Below are 15571 nucleotides of genomic sequence, written 5' to 3'. Positions count from 1 at the left end.
ATATGTACATTTTTGCTGCGTTCAGAATACACAGTTGGGAATCTTCGTGTAAAAGCAAATTTTATGCACAAGCATGCTGAAACATGTTTGCCAAACCAACACATTGTGCAGTGCTTTGCTAAATTGCATTTGCACACCTTCACTTCAATTAATTGACACACAATTATGACTTTACATTCACAAATTCTAATAATTTGTAAATAATACTCAAAAAACTTCACTAAATAAGTAATTGATTACTTTTTTACAAAATTTCATCGCGATCACGAACCGACGTGCACTTACCGACACACGACTCTCAAACAGAGAATGTTAACGAACATGAATGAAATTCTATAAACATTTGGTCATTCTGTTGCACTTGCAATTTTTTGCAGTGCTGCTCCTCTTGACGAGACAACAACTGCGTTTGTAAGTGGAAGTGTGTAACATTTCCACACTGTTGTGTATGCTGTAACGAAATTACAGGAGGACACTCGGCAGGTTTGCTGTAACATAAAACGAACAAATTGCATTGCTTTGTTGTTTGGCCAGGATTATATGTAAAAGCAATTCCAAATATTTTGTTTACATCCATGTTAGAAAAGAGTGACTGCTCTGTTTTTATACTCTTGCAACATATTGCTACAGAATATGATGTTTATTTCACCCAAAGTTTGTACGTACGTATGTACATATCTGCTAAAACTAATCGATATAGATATAGGGTTATATATAAATCAATGATTAGGATGACGAACTACTGCGATTTAGCCATGTCCAACTTTTTTTTGCAGAAGTTGCTCATTTGTCGGAACCGTCGAATTCAGACTATGCTGATCGACCAAATCCAAGTTTTTGTACAGAAAAAATTTCTATTTGACGAAATTGCTGCCACTCAAACAGACCGATAAAAATACAGACAAAGCTTTTTAATACACTTTCATGCTATAAGAAATACACCTGTAAAGGGTACAATAGCTTCGGTGCCACCGAAGTTAACTTGTTTCCTTTTTTGGCGATTTTTCCTAAAAATATTTATTTATAAATTAAAGCGCTAAATGATGCTATCGAGTACGGAATATCAATATTTAAAAATCATGAAACTTATTTTAAAACGCCATTATAATGCTACAAATGAATTCGTTTATTTTGGTATCTTTTCTTTTCAAACTCTGTCATTCTGGTCTGGGTAGTATTTTTTTCGTAATCTCTGCGGAATTCGTTGTCCCAGTTTTCCCAACAAGTCAACAGTGTATTCAAATCTTCAGGCATTAATCTGCACGCAACAAGAACAACTTTTGCTGTTGGAAAATCTAAAAATAATAGGTTGCCACAGTTGAAAATTATTAATGTCATCACACACACACCAATCCACGCACATCAAGCCAACGGTGAAACGGTAAAGTTGTCCGCCGTGGTGACAGACAGCAGCAGTCATGCTATTCCCATCGTGTGACAAATGTTGTCATATGTGTATATAAATAAACAGAAACAAAAATGTGTACCAGAAGATTTGTCGGACGGACTTGTCACAATATCATATCTGAGTATGCTTTGGGTGTCCTCACATCAAGTGGACGGCGGTGGCAATCATACTTGTGCATATACTTGTACATACATATAGGGTGGTCCAATTTTATGAATGGCTTTTTCGATATTAACTTTAAGGGCCGAACTTTTCAAATGATTATTCGCAGAACTTTGCTTCATCTCATGAAAACTCATTATACGAGTATGTAATTAATATGATCGAGACTCGGCGCGCCATCTTACTGAAAAAAGGCCTTTAAAAGTAATAACCGTAGCGTAGTATTCTCCACTGTTGCAAGGAATCGGCCTCTTCTGTTAACGAAACCTATAAGAAAATTCGTTAAAAGAAAATATTATCCGTACAATACCCTCTTCTTCGTCTTTATTGGCCTTTGTATGGTAACTGTAGTAAATGCCACGGGGACCTCTTTTATCCGAGACTGTTATTCCCTTTTCATTGAGGCGTTTTAGACGGCTCCCAAACCCAGCGCACAACCTTGTTGAAGGATCGTTCGCTTTCAAACGGACTTCACCTTAGCTCGCCTTCAAACGGATATTCTTTGGTTACGCAGAGGATACTTGGTCTAAGAGCGGAAGTCGTAGATCTTTTTCACACAAATACTCCCGTGCTCTATACCTCGAACTTTGGTTTTAAAAATAGTTTCGAAACATTTTCTAAATGTAAAATATTACATGCTGCAAAACAGTTCAGCAGGAAAAAATCGTCAATATCATAATAACATGAAATTTAAAAAATATATACAACATAGGGACCACCCTGTATATAGAGTATATAGAGCACGATCACTTCAGTAATAGTTTTGCAGCATTTTCATCGCTCATCAACCGTGTGTTTCTGAGATTGTGGCGCTGACTTTGTCAGCAGATATTTAGTAAGCAATATATTATTCTTAAATATTTGTTAAAAAACCAACAACAACATTTATGAGATCTAGCTGTTGATATACATAGCTTGATTTGTTGCAGTTTTTTAAGAAAGCCAAAAAAGCAAATCTCAAGCATACATACTTATAAAAAGTATTATAGTAAATTAAAACGATTTCGAATTCTTTACGGCAATTAAAAGCGACGCTGACTAGATGGACGCCAGAATTGGCCATGTTGCTGGCGACTGAACTTTTAGTGTGGGCGTTGCTGCGCGCTTCTTTGGATACGATATAGCAATTAGTCCGTTTATAATAATACACATATATTTCTATATTCTAGCCCTATACTTTTTTGTAAAAATTATTTCCGATTTTACACGATTTTGTTGTAAAAATTTTCCTGTAGAAAGAGGGCATTGGCCTAGGTGTATGTTTTGAAAAATACAAACAAAATTATATGTGGAATAGTAGCAATAAAATATATACACATCATGAGTATGCTATCCAATTTTGCTCACTTATAATACTATGCTCTTGTCACTGAATTTTTCCGAGATATCTGTCTTTATTGCGGGATAATATAATGTGATATATAATATAAATAATAAATTGATATAATGAAGTAAAAAAGTGACGGTAACAAATATATAGGTAAGCGATATATATTAGGAGCTAGAGTTAGATATAGAACTAGGTAGGTGGTAAGTAGGAGTGGTAGAATAGTGGATTCAACTGGCGCTCATTTTAATCATTGCACTCAAACCATTTGGTGCTATAAATGAAACCACTTATTTACATTGTGACAAAAAAGTGCAGGAAATTGTAAATAAAAAGCAAAACTTCATCAATATTTATTTTGTAGCCTTCAAAGTAATCCCGAACAAATGTAATACACTTACGCCAACGATTCTTTTAGTCCTCGAAACACTTTTCATAGCCACTTTTTTTGATGGCCTTCCTTCAACTCCTTCAGCGAATTTTGTTTCATCTCTACGATCGACTGAAAACGGGTTCCAGGGAGCGGCAATTTCCGTTTGGGGAATAGGAAAATGCACAGGGAGACAACTCTAATAAATACGGCGGTGGTTTGACGGTATTCAATGCGTTTTTTGTCTTTGAATTTGGTCACAATCGTGGCTCTATGCGATGTTGCATTATCATCGTGTAAAATCTGCGAATTGTTCTCCACAATTCCGGCGGTTTTCGACGGATGATCTCAAGCAAATGCCTCAACACGGCTATATAGAATTCCTTATTGCCCCTGACGGGCAATTTTTCACGAATATCGAAAAAACAATGTGCATGACCTTGATTTTGAGCGGCTTTGATGTGGTTTTTTTTGGTTTCGTCTCGTTTTCTTTCATCCATTCTGTCGATTTCTGACTTGTTTGCACGTCAAACTTATAAACTTATGTCTAATCGGCAGTTATAATGCTCTCCATGAATGTGGGATCGGAATTCGCACGATCAAGCAAAGCATCAAAATAGTTCGAACGGACTCGAGAGAGTTGTCGAGCTCTCTTGCCATCTCTCTAACATTTGCCTGACGATTTTCAAGCACCATATGCTTCACTTTTATAATATTTTGATCAGTTGTCTTCAACGAAGCTCTAGGCTGTCCTTGAAGGCTTTGTACTTTTTGTTGAGATATTTAGCAAAATATATTTTTTGAAATATCGTTTGCTCGGAGAATTTAATTACAATTCCCGGTGGTTTTTTGTCACTTTGTATATTAAATCTAAACCTATTTAATAAGCCTTTAGTTTTATTCCTGCCATTCTTGGGCCATATCTACTCGTACTTTGTTATCTGGAAGCTTGTTATTGATTTCTAACTGCTCTGAGCTAGTCATTTAAACTGAATATAAAGATCTGTTTTGATCGTTGCCAGCAGCCGTAGTATTAACTGCGTCTCAGATTCGTCTAAAAAGGCTCCTAACTTTGCCAACTCGTCTGCCTTTTCGTTACCGAAGATGTTTCTGTGACCCGGAATCCCAATTATGGACAAGTGGAGTTGACCTGAAGAAGAAGGAGTTGACCTGTGGAGTCGACAAGGCCAAACATGCTGTAGTTATTCAATAGAACTCAACAGGTATTCTCTATGCCTAGTACTTCCGCTTAGAAAATGCTAGCTGAGTTTGGTAGACGGATAGAAACAGAGCTATAGACCTATTTTACCAATTTTAAGAAAGGGTTGGGTGGGTTGGTTAAGATATAAATATTATTACCGGTATTTAAGTTCCTCGCGGACTAACTTTCAACTTTTTTCCGACTAGACTCGTTTAATTTGGTAAAAGTTATATATATTACCAATGCTTACATCAAGTATTTTTCGAAATGAAATTTGGCTGTGGTGGGATTCTATTCCGAATAAAATTTATTTTAAGGGAATGCAAAACTTTTGAGCGTACTTCTATTAGGAGCTTCTTATACAATTTGCTGAGCTGTTCGGAAAATCAAGTTGAACTCGAATAGTTGGTGTGCAAGCTCGCTCTATATCCCACAGAGACTTAGGCGTCAATTATATTTTCATACTTTTATTACAATATAAAAGCATATTTTGTCACATTTGCTTACTCGGTATAATAAATTTTTAAAAATCTCTTATTTTGTTCGTTATAACCTTTGATCTTTCAGATAATTAATATGCTTAAGGTTTAAACTTTGGGGTAAGTCGCCTAAGAGCAGTCGACACTCAAGAGCCAGCCTGAAAATATTCAAATATATTTCTGACATTTAAAAACGTACTTTAAAATCTCATATCATAAATAAATCACTTCCAAAAAAAGTCAAGAACGTCGCGAACACTCTACCCCACCACTTCCGCCCGTTTTGACCACATGCAGCGTTCTTTTAATTTTACCATAGTCTGCTGATAAATACATAGATGTGTATGTATGTGTGTACATTGCCTTCGGCTAAGCATATAGCACGTATAGTTGTTTAATATTTGCAGCACACTTCAATAGTGTCCAACAGCAACGGAAATGTCTGTTTAACAATTTGTGATTCATTAAAGAAGCTACACTTCTTTCGCGCATTTCGAAATTCACATTCCGAAAACTTGATTGACAGCGAAAAAAAAACCAACAAAAATATATTTCATAAAAACATATGGACATAATGACATGTATGTACGTATGTATGTCTGTGCTCGAAACTAAAGTTTTGCGTACAGTTATGCTTTCTGCCGCGCATCGCACAATTTGAGGAGAGCTTTCAATAAAACTAAAATCTTGGTAGCCATGTGCAGTGATTATCTATAATTAATATTTTTTACGAGAAACTAATAAATCTAAGCAACCAAATCTATTGACAAAGACCACCTCCAGCGATTAATATAGCCTAGTTCCATAAGTAATTTATATATCTCTGTGTCCATTTAAGACAGATTCTCTTACACGAAGTTTAGATATTGGTATGAACCTTTCAACCTTGCTGGACGTGCTCTATTCGGTCGAATAGGTCTACTGAAAAAAAATACCTCTACTTGGATCAACCATTAAAATACGGAAAAACGTTAACTCCTATGCACCGAAGCTTTAATACCCTTCACTACTAAAGAAATATTTATTTTTAACGGTTAGTTTCGACAGATGAACAACTTTTTGAAGAGGGAAGGGTAATAGATCCACTTGGAATGAATGCTTTCTTTCGACCTGGGGTTTTCAATGAGGCAACGTTTTTTCTGAGTTGGCTTTTTTTACTGCCTGTCCTCAGGGTAATACATATATCTTTTTGAGGTGCCACAGTTATTACTAATTTATTATCAGCTATCCCTTATTTAGGGATTGATCTAGTCCAATGAGTGTGGGGAGGATTCGCTGTAGATAACGCCACACTTACACGATTCTTTACATTCCACTTCATCCTATCCTTTATTGTACTAGCAATAACTTTAATTCATTTATTATTCCTCCATCAAACAGGATCTAATAATCCTATCGGACTAAACTCTAATATTGATAAAATTCCCATTTGCCATTTCATAATGAACAGACTTACTACAGAACAACTTTTTTACCAAAATAAAGAGAAACAATAGACATAATCGCCCAGCAGAGGGGGTAATTCGACTAATGCAACCCGGGTTCGGTTTCGCACCACGTTTACTCTAGTGGACAATTCCCATTCTCGCAGACGACGTACAGTGCGCACTGAAAACGCTGTTGCTTCTATGGAACAGAGTATCGAAGAAGATCCGTATGTGTACTGCCGCCATCGCGCGTAACAATTGCGGTTGTGCGCATCCAATGTATGGAAGACTTTGTGTAAGGATCTTGGTTTGCGAGCCTACAAAATCCAAATCGTGCAGGCATTGAAGTTGAACGTTCTGTGAATGAGCCCAAAACGAGATGGCCACCGATTCCAAATTTCATGCGAATTTTTTCAGTCATGAAGCCCACTTTTGTTTGAATGAGCATGTTCACAAGCAATCTTTTCCAATTTGGAGTGATAATAATACACAAGCAGTTGTTGAGACGAGGATCTAACGTCTCACAAAGTCACTGTTTCGTCTGCTCTATGGGCAGATAGATCATTGGTCCATATTTTTTAAAAAATGAAGCCGGCCATAATGTTGCAGTCAATAAGGAACGCAGTAGAGCCATGATTAATGGCTTTTTCATGCCATCATTGGTAGATGTTGATGTGGACGATCTTTAGTTCCAACAAGACGGAAAGAAAGATTTTAACAATGCCTAACTGTTTTTTCTGTGGATATGTGTTGTCTACGAACACGAGAACTACGAGAAGACTGACGCCTTAAAAAGAATATTCGGCACGTTTTCCTGGGGTTATGTGAAATCGCTTACCTACGCATAGTCCCTAGAAGATTGACCCTTTAAAAAATTATAGTCGACGCGTTGTTGCTGACATATGTATGCTCCCAATTTCTGCAAAAAGTGGTCGAAAATTTCGTTTCTTGGCTGGCATTTTTTCGATCCAGCCGCTGCGGTCACTACCCCGAAATCCTTTCTAAAACATAATGGCGAAAATTAGAACATTGAATTATATTCGTTATAATTTTTTTATAGCACTTATGGAATCCATAGATACCCAATACATTTTTGGACTTTGATTACTTCCGATACCGGCTACAAATTCAATAAGCAGTTTTTGGGAGAAAAAATGATTTTGGTATTCAGTGAGTTAATCTATTATATTTGTCTTCTTATATACCCTCAATATTACCATTGAGTCATCGCGTTCGTAACTTTTCCATACGTTTAGCCTACATTCGTTCAATCCTTTGTTAACTTTTAAGACGATAACATCTTTTTCAGATGAAAAAATTCGCGCTTGGATTTATTGCTTTTTCGGCTAAAGATTCGTGAGGTTCCGTTACCTACTTCATTATCAATAAGACGGTTTTAGAAGTCAGTGAAATTTCCTAAAATATCCATCACTCGTAACCTAGTTCAGTTGGATTCGGTAGCTCTTCGCTGTGGTATTCAATCCGGTAGTATACGACAAGACCTTTTTTACTATGAAAGATACCGTAAACTTTCTGAATATCCATCGAATTAGACGAAACTTCACAGAGAGTAATCATGTAACATCTTTTCTTATACCGTATTCGAGATCTCCACCTTAAATTCATTCAAAGATCTTTCCCAATAAATAAAACTTACAAACACAGCCTTATACTAATTAGCGTAAATCGTAAAGCTCCAAAATGTAAGGCTGGAGAGCTCATAAAATCAATTAATGAATTGAAAGTGAATGCATTAAAGAATTGATTCAAATATTCAAATTAACGCACACATAAGTGGAATGCAAAAGCAACAATCTTCATTTGTCATAACCGACAAATGTGTTCCAGGAATGGAGAAACTCGAAAGGTGAAGTATTGTATCCTAAAACGTGCGGCCCGCACGAAATGGACGCAGGGATGCAGATAATGATCGTTTATGGCATGCGAGCATTTTGTTGTTCGTTGTTGGTGTATAACGTCCGGCTCACAGCTCATAAAGCCATCACACCATAAATAAGAGGCGTTCCGAAAACAAAATCTCTCATGAAACAATGCAGGCAGAAGAACAGCTAAATGATGGGCTTTTAAGATGTTGTCACTTTCAGCACTTTCGAGTGTATGGGTCCCCACGATGATTTCGGCAAATCGCTAATGAAATGCAATCGAGAGTTAACATATCAACTAATTAAGATTTAAGTAGAGGTCGAAATGACGCGGTTCAAGTTGAAAGACACAAAAGACCAAAGAGTCGAAGAAATAAATACAAAGTCATTGTCATCAGCAGTTTAAACTGTGGGCACCGGCTACGGCCCCCCGCAAGATACTTAAACTTACTTTTTGAATCCAACGGGCAAATAAAAAACACCAACGAACGCCATGAGTTGCAGGCAAATCGACGCAATGCGCTGAAAAAAAGCATAACTGAGGAATATGTAAACAAAAAATCTGGCGGGTAAAAAGTGCATAAACAAAACAACAAAACAAAACAAAAAGCAAGAAACGCGCAGACGTCAAAGTGGTGAAGAAGAAACAACAAAACCGAAAATTCACAGCTTTTTAGCGTCTTGCGGCGAAGCGTCTGCGAGTCAGTCAGCCGGACGGTCGTACAGTCAGGTAGCCAGTCAAGCGCAGGCAGGCAGATCGCGACTGCGCGCAAACCTTGTGCAAGTTCAAAAACCTGTATGAATGAGTCAATCGGTAAACAAAACGACGAAAGCCAGACACAGTCACAGGCCGCGCGCCCGCGACGTGTGTTGCATTAGGCGATGCGCCGCAGACGTCTTGAAAACAAATGAAATGAGGAACAGAAAAAAAAAACAAAGAAAAAAATAAAAGAAACAGAAGAAACGCACGAAAAACAAAACAGCCGCAATGCCGGTTGGACGCCGGGTCTGGCTGAGTAGACAGACGCGGCACGCCGATCCGGCCGGCTTTTTGGCCGTGGTTCCACTTAAGCAATTCGCTTTTAATAAACAAACCGCATTGCATGCGCACTCAAAGTTCAAACATGCGGACGACGGACGGCGGGTTGGACGGAGGGCGGAAGAGATAAGCCAACAGTCGCACAGACGCATCAACGAATTCGCTAGCAACAAACGCACTCACGTGCATGGCGCATATAGGCATAAACAATCGTGTGCATAACAATTGCAGTATCGAGTTTTTTATTTTGAGATCTTTTTCTTCTTTAATGGCGTAGGCACCGCTTACGCGGTTATAGCCGACCGAGGTTGATTTTTTCTATTCATTGATAGTGCTTTTTATGTGGCAGATCCCAAACCCAGCGCATAACCCTGGGGAGGAATGGTTGGCCTTTTCACCTTTGCTCGCCTTCAAACGGTTATTTTTTGGCTACCCCGAGGATACATGGTCTAAGATCGGAAGTCGTGAGCTCTTGAGCCATATGAAAAGAATCGTTTCTGGCCATTCCCCAGTGCAAAGGCGCTCAGAGAACTTTCCTCATTTGCGTGAACTTCTACACGTGACTTCATCCTCCTTGTTTTGTGATTACGCTTGTGAAAAAGGAGCTCTCAAACTAGCGATGTGTACCCACTTAGTAAATATCTCTCCACTATCAACCACTCTTCACGTAGCACACTCAAGAAGGCCCTTGTCTGAAAAGTTTAAGTACTTAAGCACGGAATTACCAAATGAGTCTCTATCCCTATACCATTGCTTTGACCACTAGAGCAGTGCTCTTCTTCGATAGCAATCGTGCAACCTTCGTATTGATTTCGTAAGGATAACCTCAAATATGACCTTTTAAGCTCTTCAGCAAGTAACCCAAAATGCCTTTTTTTTACATATGCTTTCATCCAATATCGTTCTTGGGGATCTCTAACGTTCTCTTATAAGTATTGTTTGGTAGAGTGTCCGCTTAGATCACCATATTCATCTTAAGGATTGAAGCTTGAAGGATGAGGGGTCTAGTCATCAAATGTTTAAAATTTTAGAATAATAGAGGTGGCTTTTCATCCGATTATTCAAGGTATTTTTACTGGTGTCTCATGTTTTTAACGATTTGTTTAAGGTTTATCGATAGATCTACATTTCTTAAAGAAAGTACATTATTTATAACCTCAATCGAATCGCGTTATAAGTTCTGGAATATATAGTATATATGAGTTTCTCAAACTAATCATGCAAACGCCCAACTTCTGGGTCATAAGCATTCATCTGTTAAACTCGCCTAATTATCATACAGGGTTTGACCGGAAGGTAAAAGGACTGATTTTCTTCCGCCGCGACTGTACTTCGGACCCTGCTCGCACTGACTGGATTCGGTAGAGGGCATTTCTAACTAACGAACGAAGACCGGATCAATTATTTGGGTATATTATGGGTCCCAATTCAAGATAGAATTTTGTCTTTTACGCCGGAAACTTATGAGAGCTTTCTACGATCGCAAACTGATAGGTTCCTGGCAAAGTCCTGTTCCTGTCACAGTTCTACTTCAGAGCGCTACAGAAAAAGGTCGTTTAAAGGTATATTTCCAATGTTGTGATGAACGATTGCGCAGAAAACTTAAATGGCAGAACATCGCTGGTGCTATTATTTCTCACGCAGCTGTAGATACGTACTTGTAAGCGAGCGTATAGAACATACGCCGATCGGCTAGTCATGCTACCGACACAAAAGTGTTATTGGTATGCATCATACAACCACACGCACACAAACACATGCATTTTTTTGTTTGTGCACATATGTATGTATGTATGTTTGTTGTGTATTTGTTGCAGCCACAGTGCAAACATTTATTAATGTTTTCATTTTGTAGCGGCCATTGTTGTTGTGGCTTTCGGTTTTCTCTTGTTTTTTTTGCTGTTTAAACGCTTAACAGCAGTAACGTCATTGCAAACAGACGCGAAAGGAAACGCAAAAAACATGCGAAAATCATATTTTAACACTATCCCTACACAAATAACCGAAAAACATGCAAAAAAATTGAAAAAATTAAAACGAATTCGCATTTATTTGTTTGTGTATAAACATTGGAAAATATTACTTACTTACTCTTGACCGATAAAGCAATGTCTATAAACAAATGCATAACTGGGAAGTTAATATTAACGAGTCTTAAATGGTGTGGACAATCTTTTTAAAGCTGCCTCTCGTTTGCTGATTTTTCCTTTCCTAGTGGTTTATGTACTTATCCTTTCCACGGCCAATATGCAGGATCTAGGCGTTTGTACTTCCTGCGTCTGTCCGTAACGTCCTAACCTAACGTCTAGTGTGACTCGGCGCCCACTCATTTAGATCTCTGGGTGGTCAATAGCAACTAAGCTACTTTTTAACTTAAGTTGAACGGAGACGGAATTTTTATTATTATTCGAAAGCACATTCTTTAGCATTTATTTTTTGAATATTATCTCTTTCAAATGTTGGCCGCGGCTACGTCTCAGATGGTCTATGCGTTGAGTCAAATTTTAGATTACTGGCAACTGGTGAAGGCCTGAATCGAACCGAGGTTGTCCGCATAGACTTTAGAATTTACATATCTCCAGAGCAAAAAGTCTAACGGTGTGGTATCACACGATCTTTGTGGCCAACAGACCGGACCAAAACATGAAATTATCTACTCACAGTATTGTTCTCTCAAAAAATCCATGGATTGCTGCAACGTGTGGGAAAAGGCGCCGTCTTGTTGAAACCGAATGTCGCCGAGATCACGAGCTTCACTTTCAGGCATTAAATAATCGACTATCGTGGTGAAATAACGGCATAATTTTAAAAGAAATACGGACCGATGATTCCACCGGCTCACAGACCACACGACACCGTTGTTTTTTCTGGATAAAATGGCAGGCATCTCTTCAGGAGCTCACAGAACAAATCGATGTTGATCATATTCTTGCACAAGCTGTATTTCGTACGCTTTCAATTTAGGATCTCAATGAAAAATGTACCAAGTTGATCCATACGGCAGTCCACGTTGCTACAAACAGCACCGAATCCACGGTCCTCGTGTACTCTCTCAGCTACAGCTACTACATTTTATTCATTGCGAGCTGGGCGTGGTCTATTCGGTCGAATATTATTTTGTAATGATTACTGGGTCTCAAGATGGGTAATGGTGTTGCGAAAAGAACGCTCAAGTGGGAGTAAGCTCGACTATGTTTGCCTTTTCAATTTTGTTTGCACTTAAGTTTTGTTTACCTCATAGATATAACGAATAGTGAAATGAAAAAAGGCAAAAGAAGAGGTTGTGGAGTAAAAAGATATGTTTTGCGACTTTTAACTGTGTCAAATCAACTCTTGAACTCCATCTTCCCACGAGTCCTCCAATCTGATCATAAATTCATACGATAGCCTAGCCTTACCTACTTACCTATGTTTTTGGTATCCGGTAAGAAAACTTCCGAAAGTTCGGCAAATGAGCTCCATCACGGAATCGACTGATATTCAGTTAAACTAAACTAAACTTGCTTTTCCACTCTGACAGAATTTCAACGGGATAAATGTCTGCACTGAAGTATAAAGGCTTCATATGCTTTGAAGTGGTTGGGTTTCCACGGCAGTGTATTCTCAATGATCATAAAAGGTAATGCAATACCGATTTTTTAGGTGATGCTCAAACTGTCATTGTTTTCCGAAAATATAACATTTTTATGTAGATATTTTGCTTGGTCTACCAATTCAAAGCTGTAATTATGGTTTACAAGATCCCGTAACGAGACCGACATCAAAGCTTGTAATTTAGTGTCTTTTTCACCTCATTTCGATAGTTTCCACTTTTTATCTTTTCGTGCATAGGGCAGCGATTATTTCGCACAAATACTAACCGAAAGTTACTAGAGCTACGTTCTGCCAAAGATTCTAGAAACCAGATCTACTCTAGTGTATCGTCGACATTATGATAGGCCATGCTGTGGATAGACCTACATACTTATGTGTAGAACTGGTTGCCACTGATAATAAAATACGGTCATTAGCGTTTCTGATACGAAAAATGAATAAAACTCAAACATAATTTAAGGTCGGGTTATCGAGGGAAGTATATAATCTCCTTGCTGATGGTCCAATTACTGATAAAAAGGACATGATCTATTAAGGTCGGGATTATTTAGCGTTTCTACGGTATCAAGTGAATAATCCACAGACGACTCCACCTTCTTCAATGCTTTAATTTGGTCTACTCCTGAGCGCAGGTTATCTTGTTTTCTTCATTATAAAATATCTTCCTTCATTTATTCGTTTGTCAGTCAAAGCGGAAATGTGAAAGATTGAGAATTTATCACAGAATATACCTTAAATGGTTCTTAAGTAAAGGTTTGTCAACAGAAATAAAAAATTTAAGTGACCGGGGAAATATTTAGAATTCAGAGGCTTCTTTTGAGCTTACGAAAATTAGCTCATCTAAGACTCTTTCTGAAACTCACGAACAATATTATAAAATTACAAATCTGGATTTTTCGAAATCCAATAAAATCTTCGAACCAGACAAGTTTTATGCCCAAAACCGAGGCGTCTTCTTACTATGGTCATCTAAAATACTCGAAAATATTCTTACAAAAATACTTAAGTGATTCGAAACAGCACTAAACTTATAGCATCTACAAATGATCGTCCAGACTGCTTTACCACTTCATAAAACTCAACTTGTCCATTTCGAAATCAAATTTATGTATTTTCCGCAAATTAATAATAATTATCTCATGAAATGGTCTGTTGACATGCATTTTTCCGCAACAACATTCATTCGGTCTTCAGATCCATCCATCTCATTGCTTCATCCACTCTGGCTTACCGGTGATTGCATAATTGGCAAGGAATGTAAACACTGAATAACCGGTAAGTACAGTGTTCTCGAGTGAGCCCTCCCAGTAGCTGTCCAACAGTATGGCACCATATTTGGTCAAGAAGGCCGTAAGTGCCATGCTCACATATACGTAGTTGCTCTCATTGACAGCCAAGAATGTCAGCGACATGATATTGCCCAAAATCGTCAGATCTTTCAGCGTATTTGTGTTGCTATCATCGCCTTCCTCTGTAAAGAGTTTCGCAATTAAATCAAAAGCGAGTGGTATAACGAATAGTCCATGGCCCAATGCCAAAGCGCTGGTTTCCGATGATGCCAAATATAGTTCAATATTGATAAGTGGCAAATGCACGATCTCCATAACACTGTCAGATATCTGACGTATCTTATTGCAACTATCACTCTCGTCGCCCTGCTTGTAGGCATGTATGATGCCCAGCAAGCCATGGCAGAGACCAAAGGCGCAAGCGGAGAAGGCATAGGGATGTTCGGTCGGCTGTATTGAGGCCAAAGCAAATCCTGAGGCACCTACCAAAAGGCCATTGAATACCATGGAAAGCCCGGCCATTCTGCCGTTTAGCGTCTTCACTGCTCCGTTGCTAGACTATTGATCTCTGTGTATGCGGCGGTGATAACGGCACGGTTTTGCTTTAGCTGCGTCAAACTCGGCCGCTAACCCAATTTTGATATGTACACCTCCGGGATTCCGCAAAGAATTTAGTGTAAGCTTCTTATAATAACTGCTAATTTTGAAATATTTTGCTTTCGGCAAACAAACAATATAGAGTTTAACACAATTTTAGTTATAATAGTAAAAAAAAAAAATATTTATAGAGAATTTTGTTTGAAAACCGAACGAAAAATTTATGATGTTTTTCACCATGTAGTTTACGAAATACTAATTTCGGCAGGATGAAGTGGCTATGAAATTAAGTTGTGACTACTGAATAAATACTTGACTAGCTCGGGTTATAGACAGCTTATTGTGGTGATTTAAGCGGATTCCTATGCTTCTATGCACTACTGTCCTACAGGTCCAGAACTTTATTTGTGTGTCTGAGTGGTAGCTTATCAGCAGTGATCGTACAATTAAGAAACTTATCGTGAAATCTATCATCTATTCAAAGTCAAGGACAAGAGTAGAAAAGGAGTAGAAAACCGTAGAAAGTCCAATAGAGATATAATATCCTCGACTACTCAGTTCGAACCGGATTGTAGGAGTTTTCTAGCTAGACTTTCCGGATTTGTGGTAAAGTCCACAACTTAAACCTTGACCGCTTTCGATTTCTCTGTCGCGTCGTGTGTTAGTAAGATCTCTGGGATAGTACTGCATTGTAGCCACCAATTTTGCGACGGTAAACTGTTGGAAAATTGGTTCTTGACATGCTGATAAGTCATCATTTGAAGTCACTACCTAAAGGTCCATGGTTTCTTCTTT

At 38.2% G+C, this 15571-nt stretch overlaps 2 protein-coding genes across 2 annotated transcripts in view; one reads left to right on the top strand and one right to left on the bottom strand.

Moving 5' to 3' along the window:
- LOC105227225 (tRNA dimethylallyltransferase) overlaps positions 1 to 15571 on the top strand; it is a 151633-nt gene that overhangs the window by 7786 nt on the left and 128276 nt on the right. The gene's annotated exons all lie outside the window — the stretch shown is intronic.
- LOC105227224 (uncharacterized) lies at positions 14049 to 15039 on the bottom strand. The gene has a single exon (XM_011206466.4). It carries the CDS (start codon positions 14699 to 14701, stop codon positions 14096 to 14098), a length of 606 nt encoding a protein of 201 aa, XP_011204768.1. The 5' UTR covers positions 14702 to 15039; the 3' UTR covers positions 14049 to 14095.

Source organism: Bactrocera dorsalis, chromosome 4 (genome assembly GCF_023373825.1).
Source record: "Bactrocera dorsalis isolate Fly_Bdor chromosome 4, ASM2337382v1, whole genome shotgun sequence".
In the NCBI taxonomy this organism is placed as follows: Eukaryota; Metazoa; Arthropoda; class Insecta; order Diptera; family Tephritidae; genus Bactrocera; species Bactrocera dorsalis.
The sequence above is the reverse complement of the archived record's forward strand: the minus strand, read 5'-3'. Positions and strand labels throughout refer to the sequence as shown.

What these genes read in the sequence shown, in the direction of transcription:
- LOC105227224 (XM_011206466.4), bottom strand. Translation starts at nt 14,701, where the DNA reads ATGGCCGGGCTTTCCATGGTATTCAATGGCCTTTTGGTAGGTGCCTCA.